The 23,465-nt window shown below is 38.1% G+C and overlaps 1 protein-coding gene across 3 annotated transcripts in view; it reads left to right on the top strand.

Moving 5' to 3' along the window:
* The window catches only part of LOC126262326 (uncharacterized), a 422,509-nt gene that overhangs the window by 292,141 nt on the left and 106,903 nt on the right, over positions 1–23,465 (top strand). For 2 of the 3 annotated variants that reach the window (XM_049958881.1, XM_049958880.1), the window contains exons 3-4: positions 1,731–1,862; positions 18,665–18,748. In XM_049958881.1, coding sequence (XP_049814838.1) covers positions 1,751–1,862; positions 18,665–18,748 — 196 coding nt within the window. In that variant the 5' untranslated portion in view covers positions 1,731–1,750. The remainder of the gene's footprint in view (positions 1–1,730; positions 1,863–18,664; positions 18,749–23,465) is intronic. The other variant, XM_049958882.1, reaches the window with a different exon arrangement.

Genomic DNA, 23,465 nt, shown 5'->3' with positions numbered 1-23,465 from the left:
GGAAGAGTAGATGATATTTTTCTGAAACACTGTTGAAGTTCAAAGAACTAAAATTTGCAACAAACTGCTTAGTAGTTCTGCTGCCTCTGATATTCATCTTGCATAAGGACAATATCAGGAAGATTAAAGCTTGTATAGAAGCAAACAGGTATCATTTTCCCCTCATTCCATTAGTATGTGGAGCAGGGAAGGGGATGAATGGTAGCTGCGTGCAGAGTTTGCATGTTTATGTTGTACAAGCAGGTGTCCTTTTAGAAGAGGTATGGCTTTATGGAAGAGACGAGCTTCCAACATATCGCAGTGGATAAGAGCACTGCCAATTGCCTTTGAGGTCCAAGGTTAAACCACAGTGAGCACCTTGGATTTTTCTTGACTGGAGGGTGTTAAAAAAAGTTTCAAAGAATTTCCTCAATATTGTGAAGGCAACAGAATAAATAAGCAGTTGCACCATGATGTAAGCCTTTTGATATTTATTGCTTTCTAATGAATTTGGGTTAAATGTTTCTCCATCCATCCCAGTTATGTTTCCTTAGTTCTTGCTAGGCAAATGTCATTATAATTTCTTCAAAAGGTGGTAACATTTGATCCTGTTGATTCTTGTCATTGCGTAGCATTAAGAGTTAAATTGTTTTGTAGAATTGTTTATCAATATTGGCCACATTTTAGAATGATTTCGGCACAGTAACTCCTTGATGTAAGTTATACAGATTTTAAAATATGTTTGCAAGAAGCAGTAAAATACATCATGTATATTTTTTGTGGTGTTCAAAATGATTATCAAACAATTATCATGTAATTTTTGTTACTTGCAGTATTTATTGAGTCTTTTTACTCATATGGTGAGGCTGCACAGCATACAGTTACGTGACACACGTAAGCCTATATTTTTCTCTTTGGCCCTTATTTTACACTGCATTTTGAAATTTATGATTTTGAATGGAAAGGCAAAAGTGACAAAGAGAAAGAAATTTAACATGTATTTATAAAATGGCTCCCTTTAAGAATGTGTGTTATGCGAGTTCATGTAAAATTCAAATGTAATTCCACATACATTTACATCTTCATCTAAATAGATACTCTGCAATCCACTGTACAGCACATGGCTGAAGATAGCATTTCCTTTCCTGTTCCACTTGCAAATAGAGCAAGGTAAAAGAGACTGTTTCCATTACTTACCAATTTGAATCGAGCACAGATAGACTTACTCATATTAAGTGCAAATTCCTTAGAAAGATGTTACTTCTTTTTCGCAACCACTCTCTGTTCATTCTAAAATGTCATATTTTATATTATTCCCTATGCTTTTATGAGCACTGTCAATAAAATTAGAATCTTCTAGCTATTCAGTCTAATCATTTTCTCCTTCCCGTCTGCAGTTCAGATTTTAGTCTCTGCTGGTTCTTCTTGAGATGGATGAAGTGAAGCAATGTTGTTAGTATTTTTGGTGCTGGGTTAAACTTCTAAGGAAAACACAATAATATATTGTATGGAAAATATATATTATATAGAAAAGTATGTTATGTAAAAAATAATATATTACATAGAAAATTTTACTTTTATGTCACATGTTAGTTAGGAAAACTGTAAGAGTAATGATTATATGGTTCGCAGAAAGTAAAGTAATTAAGCTAAAATGGAAAATCATTGAGTTGAGGAGGAAGACATGTATCATCACACACCAAGTAACCAACAGTTCCAAAAACAACTAAATATGTGACCATTTCTTACAGATGATGACAATGGCCTGGGGATGGAGCCTGAATCATTGCAGGTGCGCGAGTTCATTGAAAAACTCGTAGAGAAGCTGGTACATGGCGGGCTGGATGACGTGTGTGTTGGCAAACTCCACTCTCACCCAGACTGTAAGCAGATTTCTGAACTGACTCTTAATTAAAAAGAAGTTTTTCGTACATTGAAGACTAAATTCTGCTTGAATCAGCATATGCTGCAACATACAATCATCACTGCTTGCATGATTTTACTTTGGAACAGTTATGGATGTCTGTGAAATACACTTTATTAGAATCAAAACACATTTTGGAAAGGTTGTTTGATCACCTCTCTGGTCTTCATTGTCTAGGATTTATTATGGTGACATTATTAGTGATGACTGATAGATGTTTCAGCCTTGAATTTTAATCATTTCTCTGTTTTTCAATGTTTATGTTTGTGCAGTAATATAATGTGTTGTAGATTTTGGAGTTAAAATATCTTTCCAAAACACACAATGGTTACAATGAAGCTATATTTCACAAAATAATGGACTGATTTCTTACTTTACAAGTTAAAGTTAACATTCTGTATGCCATCTCTCTTCCATAACAATTTTTTTCCTGGCTTAATTTATCAGAGGTCATACTATCTCACTTGGTCTTACCTTTGTGTCCTAACTATTCATAAAATATTCCACATAATATAATATATTTTAACAAGGTTCTCTTTTTCAGCTCAGTTTCTTAAACTTTCCTTTGCTGTTGATAACTGGACATGGAAACCACTACATCACAAATTATGTTTTGAAACTGTGTAGTTGCTTAAAACATGATAAATTGACAAGAATATTGAGGTTTCACAATTTTCTGCTTTAAAGAAGATATCATTCGCTGTTTCCTGTACTGAAGCTAAACAAAGTAGACAGAAATATAATAATTTCTATTGCCTTCACAGAGATGTGCAAGGGTTAGCTATGTCAGGCAGTCTCCAGTAATAGAGTGTTGTAGAGGCAGATTTCATTTGATGGAGCTGCTAATGATATGTCACATCAGAGACACGAATCAATTTTGAGTCATATAGACACTTTCTTAGTAGTGTACTTTCTTACAACACAGCAAATGTGAATAAACTATTAATGAAATACGTTTTTCATCTTAAGTATTCCTGGATGTGTTCTATGGGATACTTGCATGAGAGTATTTCAGATCACACCTGTTTGAGGAATGAGGGATGATGGAGAAAAAGGTTAAAGAAGATGCAAAACACAATATAGTCATCATTTTCATTCTCTGTGGCACTTTTTTGGTTTTATCAGTTATCAGTATCACATCACTGACTTTACTACAATGTAGAAAACACAGTATATCCATTGTTGTAAAAACTCAAAACAAAAAATGCTGAGTAATACTCAATAATTCAAGATCAGCATCAGCCTCATACAAATACATGACAGTTACAAATTTTAATTCTGTCAAGAGCCCTATATTGTAATCAAACAGTCATCTAAATTTTCTTCTATGGCCTAATGATAAATGTTATAAATTTTCGAAGTTCATTTTTGGATAAATTAAGATATGTTTCAACCACTTTTTCTGTTGTTTCATAAATGACAGTTTATGTCAATGATTATTCATAACTAAATACCTGCAGCTTACTAAGAAGATGATAAATCACACACACACACACACACACACACACACACACACACACACACACACACACTCCATTTTGTTTTTGTACGGAATGTTAAAAATAGGTTCAGCCACCATGTATCCAGTCACAATTTTCAGGAGTTTTTCTTTGGTCAGTTGTCAGATGGCAGAACTGGAAAATCGACTTCCAAATATCTCCAAGCGGGAACCCCTTCAGCTCCACTCACAGCCTGCTGGGACATTGGGTAGAAAAGAACAGAGTTCTGTAGCAGCCTGCCCAATTTGCATGAGTAGGTAATGAAAGATAGGGAGAAGAAAACATAAAGACAGGCACAAAAGTTGAATGACTCACAAGCATTTGTAACCTGGAGTTCCTCCATATGCTAAAAGAAAGAAAAAAATTAACTGGAACAGAATTTAACAATAATAACAATATATGAGATAGGTTTGACTGTCTATATACCAGTTTTAGAACCAGACACAGCTGTAGGATAAAAGAAAGATTCACAAATAATAATAATAATAATAATAATAATGTTGTTGTTGTTGTGTTCAGTCCTGAGACTGGTTTGATGCAGCTCTCCATGCTACTCTATCCTATGCAAGCTTCTTCATCTCCCAGTACTTACTGCAACCTACATCCTTCTGAATCTGCTTAGTGTATTCATCTCTTGGTCCTCCTCTATGATTTTTACCCACCATGCTGCCCTCCAATGCTAAATTTGTGATCCCTTGATGCCACAGAACATGTCCTACCAACCGGTCCCTTCTTCTTGGCAAGTTGTGCCACAAACTCCTCTTCTCCCCAATTCTGCTCAGTACCTCCTCATTAGTTACGTGATCAGCCCATCTAATGTTCAGCATTCTTCTGTAGCACCACATTTCAAAAGCTTCTATTCTCTTCTTGTCCAAACTATTTATCGTCCACATTTCACTTCCATACATGGCTACACTCCATACAAATACTTTCAGAAACAACTTCCTGACACATCTATACTCGATGTTAACAAATTTCTCTTCTTCAGAAACGCTTTCCCTGCCATTGCCAGTCTACATTTTATATCCTCTCTACTTCGACCATCATCAGTTATTTTGCTCCCCAAATAGCAAAACTCCTTTACTACTTTAAGCTTCACATTTCCTAATCTAATTTCCTAAGCATCACCTGACTTAATTCGACTACATTCCATTATCCATGTTTTGCTTTTGTTGATGTTCATCTTATATCCTCCTTTCAAGACACTGTCCATTCCGTTCAACTGCTCTTCCAAGTCTTTTGCTGTCTCTGACAGAATTACAATGTCATCAGCGAACCTCAACATTTTTACTTCTTCTCCATGGACTTTAATACCTACTCCGAGTTTTTCTTTTGTTTCCTTTACTGATTGCTCAATATACAGATTGAATAACATCGGGGACAGGCTACAACCCTGTCTCACTCCCTTCCCAACCGCTGCTTCCCTTTCATGCCCCTCGACTCTTATAACTGCCATCAGGTTTCTGTACAAATTGTAAATAGCCTTTCGCTCCCTGTATTTTACCCCTGCCATCTTTAGAATTTGAAAGAGAGTATTCCAGTCAACATTGTCATAAGCTTTCTCTAAGTCTACAAATGCTAGAAGCGTAGGTTTGCCTATCCTTAATCTAGCTTCTAAGATAAGTCATAGGGTCAGTATTGCCTCACGTGTTCCAATATTTCTGCGGAATCCAGACCGATCTTCCCCAAGGTCGGCTTCTACTAGTTTTTCCATTCGTCTGTAAAGAATTCACATTAGCACTTTGCAGCAGTGACTTATTAAACTGATAGTTTGGTAATTTTCACATCTGTCAACACCTGCTTTCTTTGGGATTGGAATTATTGTATTCTTTTTGAAGTCTGAGGATATTTCACCTGTCTCATACATCTTGCTCACCAGATGGTAGAGTTTTGTCAGGACTGGCTCTCCCAAGGCTGTCGGTAGTTCCAATGGAATGTTGTCTACTCCCGGGGCCTTGTTTCAACTCAGGTCTTTCAGTGCTCTGTCAAACTCTTCACGCAGTATCATATCTCCCATTTCATCTTCATCTACATCCTCTTCAATTTCCATAATATTGTCCTCAAGTACATTGCTCTTGTATAGACCCTCTATATACTCCTTCCACCTTTCTGCTTTCCCTTCTTTGCTTAGAACTGGGTTTCCATTTGAGCTCTTGATATTCATACAAGTGGCTCTCTTTTCTCCAAAGGTCTCTTTAATTTTCCTGTAGGCAGTATCTATCTTACCCCCAGTGAGAGAAGCCTCTACATCCTTACATTTGTCCACTAGCCTTCCCTGCTTAGCCGTTTTGCACTTCCTGTCAATCTCATTTTTGAGACGTTTGTATTCCTTTTTGCCTGCTTCATTTACTGCATTTTTATATATTCTCCTTTCATCAATTAAATTCAATATTTCTTCTGTTACCCAAGGATTTCTACTAGCCCTCGTCTTTTTACCTACTTGCTCCTCTGCTGCCTTCACTACTTCATCCCTCAGAGCTACCCATTCTTCTTCTACTGTATTTCTTTCCCCATTCCTGTCAATTGTTCCCTTATGCTCTCCCTGAAACTCTGTACAACCTCTGGTTTAGTCAGTTTATCCAGGTCCCATCTCCTTAAATTCACACCTTTTTGCAGTTTCTTCAGTTTTAATCTACAGTTTATAACCAATAGATTGTGGTCAGAGTCCACATCTACCCCTGGAAATGTCTTACAATTTAAAACCTGGTTCCTAAATCTCTGTCTTACCATTAAATAATCTATCTGAAACCAGTCAGTATCTCCAGGGTTCTTCCCTGTATACAACCCTCTTTTATGATTCTTGAACCAAGTGTTAGCTACGATTAAGTTGTGCTCTGTGCAAAATTCTACCAGGCATATTCCTCTTTCATTTCTAAGCCCCAATCCATATTCACCTACTATGTTTCCTTCTCTCCCTCTTCCCACTACCGAATTCCAGTCACCCATGACTATTAAATTTTCGTCTCCCTTCACTATCTGAATAATTTCTTTTATTTCATCTTAAATTTCTTCAATTTCTTCATCATCTGCAAAGCCAGTTTGCATATAAACTTGTACTACTGTAGTAGGCGTGGGCTTTGTGTCTATCTTGGCCACAATAATGCGCTCACTATGCTGTTTGTAGTAGCTTACCCGCACTCCTATTTTGTTATTCATTATTAAACCGACTCCTGCATTACCCCTATTTCATTTTGTATTTATAACCCTGTATTCGCCTGACAAAAAGTCTTGTTCCTCTTGCCAGCGAACTTCAGTAATTCCTACTATATCTAACTTTAACGTATCCATTTCCCTTTTTAAATTTTCTAACCTACCTGCTCGATTAAGGGATCTGACATTCCACGCTCCGATCTGTAGAATGCCAGTTTTCTTTCTCCTGATAACGACATCCTCCTGAGTAGTCCCCGCCCGGAGATCCGAATAATAATAATAATAATAATAATAATAATAGACAATCCACCAAGCATAACAGACATGGAACACTTCTGGAGCAACATATGGTCAAACCCGGTGCAACATAACAGACATGCACGGTGGATACAAGCAGAAACAGACTCATACAAGATGATACCACAAATGCCTGAAGTGGTAATTTTGCAACATGAAGTCGCCCAAGCAATTAATTCTACGCACAATTGGAAAGCCCCTGGAAAAGATAAAATAGCAAATTTCTGGCTAAAGAAGTTCACCTCAACACATTCACATCTAAGTAAATTATTTAACAGTTACACTGCAGACCCATACACAGTCCCTGATACACTTACACAAGGAATAACTTATCTGAAACCTAAAGATCAAGCAGACACAGCAAACCCAACAAAATATCGCCACATAACGTGCCTACCAACAATATACAAAATATTAACTTCAGTCATTATACAGAAATTAATTACACATACAACACAGAACAAAATTATAAATTAAGAACGAAAAGGCTGCTGCAAAGGAGCATGAGGATGTAAAGAGCAACTGATAATAGATGCCGAGGTGACATAACAAGCTAAAACTAAACAAAGGTCACTACACTATGCATACATTGATTACCAAAAAGCTTTTGATAGTGTACCCCACTCATGGTTACTACAGATATTGGAAATATACAAAGTAGATCCTAAATTGATACAGTTCCTAAACATAGTAATGAAAAATTGGAAAACCACGCTTAATATCCAAACAAATTCAAATAATATCACATCACAGCCAATACAGATTAAGTGTGGAATATATCAAGGAGACTTATTAAGTCCTTTCTGGGTCTGCCTTGCTCTGAACCCACTATCCAACATGCTAAATAATACAAATTATGGATATAATATTAGTGGAACATACCAACACAAAATCACACATTTGCTATACATGGCTGATCTAAAATTACTGACAGCAACAAATCAGCAACTCAACCAATTACTAAAGATAACAGAAGTATTCAGCAATGATATAAATATGGCTTTTGGAACAGACAAATGTAAGAAAAATAGCATAGTCAAGGTAAAACACACTAAACAAGAAGATTACATATTGGATAACCACAGCGACTGCATAGAAGCGATGGAAAAAACAGATGCCTATAAATATCTAGGATACAGACAAACAATAGGAGTAGATAATACAAATATTAAAGAAGAACTAAATGAAAAATATAGACAAAGACTAACAAAAATACTGAAAACAGAATTGACAGTAAGAAACAAGACAAAAGCTATAAATACTTATGCTATACCAATATTGACCTACTCATTTGGAGTAGTGAAATGGAGTAACACAGACCTAGAAGCACTCAATACACTTACACGATCACGATGCCACAAATATAGAATACATCACATACATTCAGCAACAGAAAGATTTACATTAAGCAGAAAGAAAGGAGGAAGGGGATTTATCGACATAAAAAAACCCGCATTATGGACAGGTAGACAATTTAAGAAAATTCTTTATAGAACGAGCAGAAACTAGCAAAATACACAAAGCAATCACTCATATAAATACATCAGCTACACCATTGCAATTTCATAAGCACTTCTACAACCCTTTAGATCACATAAACATCAACAGATATGAAGAAAGTAAATTGGAAAAAGAAACACTACATTGCAAGCACCCATCTCATCTAATACAGTCACACATCGATCAAGACGCATCCAACAGATGGCTAAGAAAAGGCAATATATACAGTGAGAGGGAAGGATTCATGATTTTAATACAGGATCAAACAATAAACACCAGATATTACAGCAAGCATAGTATTAAAGATCCCAATACCACAACAGATAAATGCAGACTTTGCGAACAACAAATAGAAACTGTAGATCACATGACAAGCAGATGTACAATACTAACAAATACAGAATACACCAGAAGACATGACAATGCAGCAAAAATAATACATCAACAACTTGCCATACAACATAAACTAATAAAACAACACATTCCCACACACACGTATGCACCACAAAATGTACTGGAGAATGATTAATACAAATTATACTGGAACAGAACCATTATAACAGATAAAACAACACCACATAATAAACCCAACATCATACTCACCAATAAAAGGAAGAAATTAACACAACTAATTGAAATATCCATACCCAATACAACAAATATACAGAAGATAACAGGAGAAAAAATTGAAAAATACATCCAACTGGCTAAGGAAGTCAAGGAAATGTGGCATCAGGATAAAGTTGTCATTATACAATTATACTATCAACTACAGGGGTCATACCACACAATATCCACCAGTACATCAACGCAATACAGCTACATCCAAACGTATGTATACAACTACAGAAATCTGTAATTATTGATACATGTTCAATTACCCGAAAGTTCCTAAATGCAATGCAACATGTACCGTACAGTTAAAAGGAAGTCAAGCTTGATCAAGGTCCGCTTCACTTTCCATTTTTAACCAGACATAACGTCTGAGAAAGGAAAGAAATAATAATAAAACTAGAAACTCTAGAGCTTTGAGATGTAAAAATGCGTTCATCATTGGAAGGGGAAGATGATAAGAATGGGGAACAAAATAAAACATACAAGAAATTGAGGGCAGGCATGCACTCCTCATCTCCAGTCAGGAGAGACACGTGATATACTGTATTTAAATCAGCTTGTATGTTTCCAACCATGCACATGGCATTGTAAAATACATCAATGTTCCAGTCTCGTATTAATAATGTAGGAAAAGACAGATTACAACTTACCATAAAGGAGCCATGTTAAGTTGCAGACAGGCACAATTTAAAAAAAATTTAGATATAGCTTTTGGCCACAGCTTTCATAAACAAAAGAGAAACACACACCATTCATACTCTCCCCACAACATATCCTCCCCCTTCCCTGGAAAGGTTATCTTCCGGCCCAAGATGCTGGAGTTGGTGGTCATGTACGTGAGGTGTGCTTGCTTATGTGTATGAATGCTGTGTGTTTCTCTTATGCTGAAAGAGGCTGTGCCCAAAACCTATATATAAGGGTCTTTTAATTGTGTCTGTTTGCAGCTTAACATGTCTTCTTTATGGTAAGTAGTAATCTGTCTTTTGCCGGCTGGAGTGGCCGAGTGGTTCTAGGCACTACAGTCTGGAACCGCGCGACCGCTACGGTCGCAGGTTCGAATCCTGCCTCGAGCATGGATGTGTGTGATGTCCTTAGGTTAGTTAGGTTTAAGTAGTTCTAAGTTCTAGGGGACTGATGACCTCAGAAGTTAAGTACCATAGTGCTCAGAGCCATTTGAACCATAATCTGTCTTTTCCTACATTGTTGACATTCCTACCTGGAACTTTATTGTTTGACTCTCTGTATTCCTTTACCACATGACCATGGAACTTGTGTGGCAAGTCACCAATAGAACTCTGTGCCGTAAAGAGAGATGGTAATTGTGATTTATGGAACAAGTAAATAACTAACTAATTAGAACATCTAAACCCCACCCAGACTCCCTGTTCCTGTCATCTGATCGATACCAAGCTCCATAAGGCACATGTCATGTGGTAACAAGGACAGGAAGACTAACTAAACTAATATAGAGAACTGCATTGATTGACATTAATAGCATACAGTGTAATTCTGGTAAAAGCCTTTTGCAACAGTGATCGGTAGTTTGAAATTCTTTGCAGCACAACTTGTTCACAGTTAGGGTTACCAGAGCGTTTTAAGCAAATGAAGGACATGAAAGTGTAAAATGTAAGATATGGCAAGGGAATATGGGACATGAAGGTCCAAAATGTAGGATATAATGATACAGTATAAGATCAAATACTGGAAGGTGAAACTTGACATTACTTATTTTATTATTGTGAAACATAACTACATTATATACTTTAAAAATTACAAAGATCCAGAATAGCTGGTTAGCACTTTCAGGAAAGGAAATTCCAACTACTTAAGAGAGAGACATGTAAATGTAGGCAAAAAACTTCTAACTTTCAAAATAATTAGTTCATTCTTCAGGGACAAAAGTGGGGTAGGATCTCAGCATGAGAGGGAGCCAGCTGTTTTGATGATAATGGGTAACCAAGTGATAAAACACATTTAACATTTGCATCATGTACAGGAGTAATGCAAAAAGTACTGTTCCATTTTCTGCAGTTCTGAATGATGACCTTCATGTTTGCTGCTACTGAAATTTACCAACAAATGATGGATGCTACTCTCCACGTAGAAGAGGCCTAAGTGGCAGATAGGCCCACTGAAAAAAGACTGCTAGATATGGTTTAGAAACTGGGCTAAATTGTTTGTCAGAGACATAGACAAAACAAGCGAGTGCACGCTCACACACACACACACACACACACACACACACACACACACACACACTGTTGTCTCCATGCACTAAGTGCTGACTGAGACTGCGTCTGAGGTGAGCAGTGATCTTTCCTGGGTGGATAGTAGGCATACAGAAGTGTGGAGTGTGAATGGGGAGGGATTGCTGTGTAAGGGTGGGAGAAGATGCTTGTGCTGGTTGTGGAAGTGTGCAGGGACAGGATAATTGGGTACTAGGTGAAGTGTAGGTAACCTCTGCAGGGGAGGGGAAGGATACATTGCAGGGAGAGTTACCACCTGTGCAATACATAAAAGCTGGTGTTGGTGGGGACTCTCCCTGCAACAAATCTTTTGTTCCCATAACCTCCCTGGCCATAACCTTTGCTGGTCCCTGTCTCCCTCCTGCCCATCCTCTTTCCTGATCCCACTCCAGCCTTCCACATGTCTTCTATCCCACCAGTGCACCTGCATAGTCCTTCCCCCTTTCTTCTTATCTCCTCTCCTCTTTGCCCTCCTCCCTGCTCCCAACTCCTCCCCCCCCCCCCCCCAAACCACTCCAGCACAGCCTCCCAAAGGGAAACACTTCACCCACCCTTACCTTGCCATCCTTCTCTCTCCGTGCCCTACACCGCTTCTGAAGCTCCACAACCTACCCCAACAAAAAGATCATTGCTCACCTCAGACGCAGCCATAGTCACAGTTTGGCCATATCAGCTGGAGACAACTGTGGCGCTGTGTGTGTGTGTGTGTGTGTGTGTGTGTGTGTGTGTGTGGGTGGGTGGGTGTTTGTGTGTGTGTGTGTGTGTGTTCATCCCTTCCATATTGTGGTTATTCCATCCCAAATTTCCATTGTTTGATTAAGCCATTCATCATTAAAATTTAAACTTTGAAAGGATACAGATTTTGTTCAAAAAAGTAATTTTAATTATGTAATAGGTCACAATATACGTCAAAAACCATAACACCATAATGTACAAATGATACACCCAGGGACTTCAAATAGAACACACATTTATCATATATCATACACTGAGACAGCATCTGTAAATGAAATTAGATTGCAGTGGATCTTGTGATAGCACAAGACTGACTTGCAGACAGTAATGATCACAAATGTCAAACACAGTGTAGCAAGGCCAGGTTGCAGTTCTCGCTAGTATAAGCCCAACATAATCTGCACTGCTGAGCACATGATACATGCCACAGCATTTAAAGGATCCCATAATTGCAGTCAGAGAGAAAAATAAGGAGAACTACATAACAACCCACTGAATCTGGAAGCACAGAAATCAGGGGGAAAATAGTCAAATTAAAACTCCCACTGCTAATTGTATAGTTGAATTGCCCATGTCTAAGGCCTTCCTCAGAATGAAGGACATTCAAGAGACTTCTTAAATTCTTCCTGGATGTTGGGCAGAAAGTTAAAATGTCTGGCATTTTCCAGACATCTGGTAACACTAGTCACAGCACAGTTGAACATTAATAAAGCTGACTTCAGCCTATGCATGTTCTCAGTATTATTGAGAGAGCTTGTATTAGCCTTCTGGGTGAGTTTGCACAATGGTTAAGGCATTGTACTGGTATTCAAAAGGAACAGGGTCCACATTCTTAATGAATAATGTATATATGTATTGAATTACATATATCTTAAAGCATAATTCTATTATGAATTTTATTATTTTCCATTGTTAAAGCTTAATTCATATTACAAAGGATCAACCTTCAAAACAAATTTACAACTTCATTGTGACACTCTAGTTCATGATAATTTTTCCAATGGGGAGGAAAAATGTGTGATACTTCTTCCTGATTTGTTTCTTCCTCCTCCTCAACAGTTTAGCAAGTGAGTGGCTTTAATAATGTGAAACAGTTTAAAGCATTCTGAGATGAAGCAAGGAGTACTTCAGTCAGGATACTGTCAGCTTGTTTCCTTCTTAATTGCTTTGCTGGATAGGTTGTAAAATTTTATTAATTTATTGCGTTTTTTTGTAGAAAATGTGTTTCTGGAAATATGTTGTGATTGGTTGAAGCAAAAAGCTCTCTTTAGCTTGTGCTCAACCTCTCTAAATTAATCATTCACAAACTTAGTGACAAAACATGGAAAAGTGATGTTCATTCATATTCAGTGTCACACTGAAAAACAACACTATCTGCAGCATCCATGAGAAGCTTTTCATGAAACCATTTCTGCTACCACTTCATGTATTTATTCTTTTACCAAATGTTGCATATTTGCAAAAGTAATTGTAAGAAACTGTGAAAATTAGGGAAGAGAGGCACATTTCTCAGGAGTGACATGAGCACACACTGATTTTGGCACACACTGTACCTGTTAAAAGTTTGCTATTGCTGCTTTTGTAGTAGCTCTAGAAAACATTCAAAGATGGCAACATTGTACAGAGAGCAGGTAGTCATATATACATACTGTCTAACAAGCACCATCAGTTTTCTCATCAGGAAATGGCTCCTGTGTTTTGCAACACATTGATCCAATGTACACAATGTACCATCATTAGAATGAATTGTTATAGCATAAGCTACATCCAGACTTGATAGCCAAAGCTTGAGGAACTTCTGTGTTGACATCTTGAGGTGTCTGGTATTATACTGGATATCTGTGTTGTTCTTGCACTATATTTCAACAGTTGTTGTTGTTGTTGTTGCTGTTGTTGTTGTGGTCTTCAGTCCTGAGACTGGTTTGATGCAGCTCTCCATGCTACTCTATCCTGTGCAAGCTTCTTCATCTCCCAATAACTACTGCAACCTACATCCTTCTGAATCTGCTTAGTGTATTCATCTCTTGGTCTCCCTCTATGATTTTTACCCTCCAAGCTGCCCTCCAATACTAAATTGGTGATCCCTTGATGCCTCAGAACATGTCCTACCAACCAATCCCTTCTTCTAGTCAAGTTGTGCCACAAATTTCTCTTCTCCCCAATCCTATTCAATACCTCCTCATTAGTTATGTGATCTACCCATCTAATCTTCAGCATTCTTCTGTAGCACCACATTTCAAAAGCTTCTATTCTCTTCTTGTCCAAACGGTTTATCGTCCATGTTTCACTTCCATACATGGCTACACTCCATACAAATACTTTCAGAAATGACTTCCTGCCACTTAAATCAATACTCGATGTTAACAAATTTCTCTTCTTCAGAAATGCTTTCCTTGCCATTGCCAGTCTACATTTTATATCCTCTCTACTTTGATCATCATCAGTTATTTTGCTCCCCAAATAGCAAAACTCCTTTACTACTTTAAGTGTCTCATTTCCTAATCTAATTCCCTCAGCATCACCCAACTTAATTCGACTACATTCCATTATCTTCATTTTGTTTTTGTTGATGTTCATCTTATACCCTCCTTTCAAGACACTGTCCATTCCGTTCAGCTGCTCTTCCAAGTCCTTTGCTGTCTCTGACATAATTACAATGTCATCAACGAACCTCAAAGTTTTTATTTCTTCTCCATGGATTTTAATACCTACTCTGAACTTTTCTTTTGTTTCCTTTACTGCTTGCTCAATATACAGATTGAACAACATCGGCGAGAGGCTACAACCCTGTCTCACTCCCTTCCCAACCACTGCTACCTTTTCATACCCCTCGACTCGTATAACTGCCATCTGCTTTCTGTGCAAATTGTAAATAGCCTTTCGCTCCCTGTATTTTACCTCTGCCACCTTCAGAATTTGAAAGAGAGTGTTCCAATCAACATTGTCAAAAGCTTTCTCTAAGTCTACAAATGCTAGAAATGTAAGTTTGTCTTTCCTTAATCTTTCTTCTAAGATAAGTCGTAGGGTCAGTATTGCCTCATGTGTTCCAACATTTCTACGAAATCCATTTCAGCAGTATGACTCATTATCTTCATTAGGTGCTACATGAGCCTGCTCATTGAGTGGAATAGAGCCTTACCTGGGCTCGTCTCCATCCATTGTTGATTGAGGTGTTCCCCCTGCGGTCCACTCCACCTAGCAGCATCCTTAGGCAGTCCAGAACACCTGTCTGTGGGCTGGCATTCTATTTTTGGTCCACTACAGTTTCACTCTTTCTTTCTGCAGACCACTCCCACTAGAAATATTCTTAGACATTCCCTCTTCAGTCAGGTGCACCAGGCCAAGCACTGGTGTTTAGTCTTCAGCCTCATGCACCAGACTGCCTGCTGGCATTTCGTTTACAGTATGGTGGAGTAGAATGTGCTCCCTGTGCAGTTTACTTTCGCTAGAAGCACCCTGTGATGTTCCATCTTTAGTCTGGTGCACCTGGCGCTTTATCTGGGGTTTGTTTACTATGTCCACAACCTAAGGTTGTGGTTTTTTTTTTTAATAAAAAAAAAGAAAGAAAAAGGTCTGCTGCTGCCTCATTGCATTTTCAACACCAGTGCAGGATCCCAGGCTCTGCTGAGTTGGTACCCATTGTCATCATTGATCAGGCTTTTTGTTACCTTTATGCCTGTAGTCTCTCTTGTAACACTGTCCCCGTACCTGGGGTTGTGTACCAGAACCTTTGTTTCATCTCAGTTCATGGAGTGATCGAGCTCCAGTGCTTGGCAATGGCTGATTTAGTTGCCTGTCTTGGTCAGGTATGCCTCTAATGTTCTTTGTGGCTCATGTCCACCATTCTAGTTGTTTGACCAGTGTACAAAATGCCACGTTGGCAAGAGACAGAAGGGCTGACCAAGGCTTCACCTTCTGCCTGCTTGTAATATTGCCCCCCTACAGAAAATAATTTAAGGCCAGTATATGTTTGAACAGGTCCAACGGAGTGTTGTTAAATTTCTCTGCAGTCATTTCCAGTGAGTCTTTCAGTGGCACCCTAGTGAACTGGGGTACCACATCAGAGCTGACCATTATATCAGATTCTGTAATATGTAGTTCCTTGAGGCATTGTAAGAAGTCACCCCCCCCCCCCCCCCCCTGCAAGTTGTGGATGTGATGAATACACTTTCCCTTGTATGGGAGCAGCAGTTACTTCAAGTACGTGGCTATTGGGTACATTGATGCATTCGCATTACTTACAGCTTGAGGCAGTGGCACGCCCTCTTTATATACTTTTGGCTGCCCATAAAGTGTAGTTGAAACTGGTGCTCTTGTTCATAGTTGTTTAACAACCTTTTCAGGCATACTGTTTTCCTTCAAGAGACCCCAGGTCTTCTTGTCCAATTTGTCTGTAGGGCCACATTCCAAAAGTCTGTACTTGGGTCCTCCATAACTATGATGAAATGAGGGTTCAGGTACAGACTTCCAATTACTGGAACTCTGTTATAAGAAAATCTATGGAGATAAAAGTGATGAATAATCTGATGAATTGCAACTCTGGGTACCAACTCAATAGAGCCCGGGATCCTGCACTGGAGTTGCTGAAAATACAATAGGCAGCAGCAAAACTCCACAAAAAAGAGCTAACGGTGTGGACATAGGAAACAAGCCCCAGATAGAGCACCAGGTACATCATATTGAAGATGGAATGTTGTAGGATGCTTCTAGAGGGATTGGACCACAAAGGGAACACCTTGAACCACACTGGACCAAAAATGGGATGTCAGTATGCAGACGGGTGCATGAAACCTGAAAACAGAACACCAGAACTCAGCCTGGAGGGAATGCCCAATAATGTTTCTAGCAGGAACGGATCGCAGAGAGAACAACTGGAACTGCAGCAGACCAGAAACGGAATGCCAGCCCACAGACAGGCACTCTGGAATGAAGAGTGTATGCCTAAGAATGCTGCTAGTGAGATTGAACTGCAAACAAAATGCCTGAATCTGACAATGGAGGGGAGGAAGAGCACAGACATAAAAACTGGATCCACTCCACTCAACCAGCAGTCTCAGGTAGCACCTTATGAAGATAACAAGTCATGTTGTTAAAATATCATGCAAGAACGATGTTGATATCCGGCAGAATACCCAACACCTCAAGGTGTCAACAGCTCACCTGTAAAATCTGAAGAATTACAGCATCTATGTTGATGGAGTTTTACCTCCAATGCCCGTAACTTCTGTTCTCTTTATTTCAGTGTTTTGTAAATCTTAGACAAGATTTTTATTTCTGCTGTATGTAAAATACACAAAATTTTTAAATATTATAATTTACTTAATATATAAAAATTAATAGGGAGATTACTGTGAGGGAATGTGCAATATTCTGTAATGGCGATCATTATAAAAAGTGTTCATATCATGTGGAGTTGATGTCTTTAGTTTCATCATAAACTTTTAAATTTAATTTATTGAATTTGGCATGATTATGTATTGTGATATCCTATAGCTTCTCATATTTGTTTGTCAGAATGTTATACGAATGGGAATGATAGTATCCCTGAAACATATTCATTGAATGCTGCAGCAAATTTGCATAGCTGGTGACTGCTATTGGTAGTGACAGAAGTATAAAGGTCATAGTCTGTTGAAAAGGAGTTATAAAATCCTCAACTAACTGGTGTAAAGATTCATCATCTGAATCAAAAGTCAAACTGGAAACCAAGACAAAATCAAAATGTGTAACATAAATTTGCCAATTCATGAATGTAAACAGGAAGTAAGCACTAGGATGCTATATGGATACTAGGATGTCACTTTACAGAAGGCTTCAATCATTACACAGCAATGTGTGTGTGTGTGTGTGTGTGTGTGTGTGTGTGTGTGTGTGTGTCTGTGTGTGTGAGAGAGAGAGTGTTTATGGGCTGTTTGTCAGAGGACTGAGTCAAAAGACATTGACTCTGATACTGCTAATGTTTCTGCCTTGGTACCAGGATTGCCATTGCTCAGTATTGAATACATTGTCATCCTTTTTCAGGTTCATTAGAGCAAATATAGGCAAATAACTTCCATCATACAGCAAATCAGATCATTAAAGGCTAACACTGAAATTTTACAATTGCATATATTTTTGCAAACAAAGAAATCTAAGCTGTGCCCTACTTTCTATCATGCTATGTATTACGATTCTTTTAACAAGGAATGAAGATTGATATAAGCTTACAGTGTGGTTTGTCAGCAGTGCAACTTTGCCTACTATTTTGCATGCTACATCAAATGTTTCTAAAATATTGATAATGACTATTTCTATGTATATATTTATATACAGCATAACTGTGAATGCTTTACAATGTCTGCTACATAATTTTGTATGCTGTCATGTTTTGTTGTGGCGTACAGTGGTTTTCATGTCCAGTAGCATGTAAATGCAAAATTATGAAAAAGGAATGGGTGAGAAAGTATTGTTCTGAGGAACAACACAATTACATCAAAGCTCTGCATCAGTGTAGAAATAGGTTTTATTACGTTTTTGCACTGTAAGAGTCTGAAAGCCATGACCAAATTTAGATACATGACATATGTTAACAACAGAACTGATCTCAAGAGAAACATGCATAGTGTCACATAGCAAAATATGTAACAAATGCTGATGCAGGTCTTTGAGGGATTGAATTACTTATGCATGTAAGCTTTCCTAACTGTATGTTGGCTGCATTGTAATGAGGGCTGTTGCAGATGACCGCATGTTTGCCTGCCACCACGCGAATCTGTGTGAAGCTCTTGCCAGGCTTTCATTTGCTTTGCAGATGGCAATTGCCAGTAAGTTGAAATATATGTTTCGCTCTAATGAAATTTCTTTGTCATGATGTGCTGTTGATACTTAAAGAAAGAGAATGCTGACCAAAATGATAAGATACACAAATCTGTAATGAATGAACATCATAAGAATAAAAAGACAAAAGATGGATTCTTTATATTTATTGTCACTCTTTTCAGTACGTATGTCATTAAAAAATGATCTGCTGAACTCAGTGAGTAACTAGCAGTATCAAAATGAGGTGGATCACTAGTCCTGTTTCCAGCTATGCCCCCTTTTGTACTATGTCAGACGCTGTGAGAATACTGTATCTACTACTGTGCTCTTCCTAATAGATATTTACTCTTTCATTAGTTAAGGATGTCAGCTTAAAACATTGTACAGAATTTTAAGGTTTTACGTTATAGAATCTTATTCTTTGCAGGAACTATTTTAGAATGAATAAGATGGAAATAAGTTACTGAAAAGTAAAAATTTGGTCAGTATTTTGTTGTCTGATTTACCACATTGTGTGCCATGTAGGGGTAACATATAATGTGCCTCCGACACTTTCAACCAGATGATCTCAATGGTATTTTAAAGCAGCCCTTTACTTATTAACATACACTAGATTCTCGCTAATCCAGCCCTCAGTAGTCCAGCCTCTCTGTAATCCGACGCACATCCAAAAACATGTGCACAATGAATTATTGTGTGCAACAATGCTTAGTTAAACACTGCTTTATATATTGTATTTGAAATTGTAGCTTTCTTTACAGTTTGGAATCGTATCTTGTAAAAGGAAACACGTTACGCTAGACCTCAAGCAGAAACTTGAAATTTTAGATAAGTTAAATCGAGTTTCTTCACAGTAAGCCATTACTGCTGAGTTCAATGTTGGATGAGCAACTATTTATGACATCAAAAAGAAAGAAGATGTTATTTGACAGTACTCAACACAAATGGATAGTGAGTTGGGAAAACAGGTTATGGAAAAGAGTGAGAATGAAGAACTGGACTTAGCTGTTTATATGGTTCATACAACAACACAGTAAAGGAATTCCAGTCAGTGGCCCAATTATAAAGGAAAAAAGCAGCTGCATTTAACAAACAACTTGGCGGTAGTAACTTGTTTGCAGCGAGCTAAGGCTGGCTATCAAACTGGAAAAAAACGACATGGCATTTGACAGCTGACAGTCACTGGGGAAAGTCGCACAGCTAATGATAAGGATGCTGGTGGGTTTGTAAGCAAGATATGGGAGATAAGAGAGGAAGAAGATTTAACTGCTGATGCCTTGTATAACGCCGATGAAACAGGACTCTTTTACAAGATGCTTCCTCCAAAAACATTAGCTGCCAAGAATGAGAAGGAAGCTTGTGGTTACAAGCAACAGAAAGAGTGTGTAACATTAATGGCATGTTGTAATGCAAATGGGAGTCATAAACTACTGCTTATGGTGATTGGAAAATACCAGCATCCACATTGTTTTCAACACACTGACATAAATACTCTACCAGTGTAGTATTGCACTCAGAAGAAAGCATGGATGGACAGACAAATATTCTCTTGGTAGTTCCATGAAATGTTTGTACCAGCAGTCAGAAAAGAGCTAAAGAAGGAAAAGCTTCCACTGAAAGCTATCCTTATAATTGACAATGCTCCCAGTCAGCCTTAAGATGTTTCTCTATAGTCCGATGGACCAGGGAATTTTAGAATCAGACATCATTATCGACATTCACTTCCCGTCTCCTTGCTGAATGAAAGTGAAAATGACTCTATTGAGACTATGCTGAAGGCATGGAAAGTAATTAACTTACGTGGTGTTGTTTTCCAAGCAGCCGAAGCATGGGATAAAGTGGAGAGCACTACCATAATGAAGAGCTGGAGAAAATTGTGGCCATCCATTGATACCGTTAAGTCCCATAGTGCTTAGAGTCATTTGAACCATTGATGCTGAGTTGGATCCAGTAGTGAGTGACAGTGATGAGCCAGTCAATTTGGAATTATCAATTACTTTGTACACTGACATGTTCCACAACCTTCTAGGAGGAGAAGGAACAAACTTTAACAGATGAAGAAATAATCAAAAGTGTGCAAGAAAGTAATGAAGAAGAGGACACAGGAGGAGAGAGCATGAAGATTTCTCATACTGCTGCTGCTGAAGCTGCCGAGGTCTTCCTGGAGTACATTATGCAACTACCAGATACTTGCAGTACCAATGTAATGCTTATAAAGTGGTTGCTTGATAAGGCATGCCACCGTCACATATAATCATTGCGAAAGTTAAAAATTAGGGACATGTTTCATAGTGAGTGATATGACTGTAAAATTATTTAAAGTATACACTCAAGGGCTAAGTTTTCTTTGAAAATTAATGTATTTTTGGATTTAATAAAGTATATCCTCTATGTTTTAAACTTGTATCCCTCGGTTTAAAAAAGGACAGTACACTATATCCCCTATGTTTTCAAAATAAATAAAAAACAAAATAAATTTCAGATACTCAATAATCCAGCACTTCTGCTAATCCAGCCCCCATATGTGCCAGGTGTGGCCGGATTAGCGACAGTCTGGTGTATTTCAATTCCATAAATACCAATAGTTCCATTTAACATTATTCTGATAGTTAACCTACTTTAAATTTTTGTAAAGACTGACAATCATCACCCAAATTTTGCTTCAGCTGCTACCTAGTTTTCCTCCAATTATTTATTTCCTGGGTTTCTTCTTTGTTTGGCATCATATGAATTCTTAAGGTATGGTGTTGAGAGGCAGTCTTGGGAATCTCGCATCAGTCAGAAGTAATCATTCAACAAGGATTGTGTAGTACTTGGTCAAAAAATCTTTGAATCACCTTAAATCACTGGAAACCAGCAGACATTTTTTAAAACTGTATTGCCCCAAGACCGTGTTCACATTGTAGTGTTTTAGTCTACAAATATACTAAGTAGACTTGTGGTAAAAGTTATGACTTAAAAAAATTGTTTCACTGGGTGTCAAGTTTTAGTCATAGCCTGAAATGCCACACATCACTTACATACCTATATTGCTTGCTGCTCTCCGAACTCTCCTATAAAAGCTTTCTCTAAATATACCCTCAACTAAAGATTTGACTCCTGCTGTGTCTCGTAGTGTAAGTTGGAGTGAATTTATACCAGTACTTCAAATATTTAATACAGTTTATGGTAACATAATCTCAGATAATAATATTGGATAATTAATGCCTATTTCCTCCTACTTATCAGTAATTCACATATCATTTCAAAATCCTTATAATCAAGTCCTATTTGTGTGGAATAGAATTTAAATAGTGTTATTAAATTTTTATATAAAAATAAACTCTTTAATGTAATATTATTTCTAAATTATTGCGTACTGGGAAATCAAGGACTGAATGTAACAATATTATGAAAAGGATAGTTGCTACTCACCATATAGTGGAGCTGCTGAGTTGCAGATAGGCACAACAAAAAGATTTTCAGAATTTGAGCTTTTGGCCAACAGTGCCTTCATCGGAAATAGACAACATACATGCACATGGAAATGGAACTCACACACACAAGGCCAGTTTCTGGCTGCTGAGACCAGATTGCAAACAGCAACGCACGATGGGAGAAGCAACTGGGTGGTGGCGGTAAGGGGGAGGCTGGAGCGGAGTGGAGAGTGGAGGGATAACTGCTTAGGGGTGAGAGATGGTAAAGTACTGCTTGTGGGAGCACTCAGGGACGAGGTGAAGATAGGGCATGGCAGCTGTCTGGAGTTCAAAGGTTAGACAGAGAGCGGGGTGGGGGGGGGGGGGGGGTTAGTGGAAAAGGAGAGAAGTAAAGACAGTGGGTGCATTGGTGGAATAGGGGGCTGTGTTGTGCTGGAATGGGAACAGGGTGAGGGCTAGGTGGGTAAGGACAATGACTAATGAAGGTTGAGGCCATGGTGTTTGTGGGAAAGATGCAAATGGCACAGGATTTGGAAGCAGTGATTGAAATGAGGAACTTCATGTTGGGTTATCCCTCCCCCATCATCCCCCCCTCCACTTCCCCCATCCTACTCCTTACTTCCACCACCTGGTTGCTTCTCCAATGATGCTATGAAGCTTGCAGCCTGGCCTCAGCAGCCAGAGACTGTGGTGTGTGTGTGTGTGTGTGTGTGTGTGTGTGTGTGTGTGTGTGTGTGTGTGTGTGTGTGTGTTAATGGGGCAATGTTGCAGCAAGATGTTTTGGAGCACATACCACTATTAAACTTCACTTTTGAAGCTCTGCTATAAATAAAGTTCATTAGTAAAATTTATGCCAGAAATCAGAAAAACATAAGTTACAATGTGCATGATAAAAATTTGGAGAACATAGCCAAAATAATTTTTAATATTTATTGGATAATTGTAGTCCAAAAGAATATTGCATAAAAGAAAGAAAATGTAGTGTAATTACCTGACATTGTCAGAATTATTATAGTAGTGATTCTAGAACTAATGGAGATGCTCCACTTATGCTCTGTAATCTTCCTTTTTTTGTCCTGTAGAAGTAAATACTCCGACAGAAAAAAAATCTTAACACCTAAAAATAATTAATATTAAGTAATGAATTTGGGAATATATTTCTTTGGGTAAAATATTTGAGTGATTAACATTGGAAGATAACAGGTGAATGTAAGTGCATGTTAAGCCATTTAAAATGTGAAATGCTGCTACATTAATAACTGGTGTAACAGCCAGAGGTTTAATGCAAGCATGCAAATGTGCATCC

This window comes from Schistocerca nitens, chromosome 6 (genome assembly GCF_023898315.1).
Source record: "Schistocerca nitens isolate TAMUIC-IGC-003100 chromosome 6, iqSchNite1.1, whole genome shotgun sequence".
In the NCBI taxonomy this organism is placed as follows: domain Eukaryota; kingdom Metazoa; phylum Arthropoda; class Insecta; order Orthoptera; family Acrididae; genus Schistocerca; species Schistocerca nitens.
Note: the sequence above shows the minus strand (reverse complement) of the source record. Positions and strands in the feature narration are given on the sequence as shown.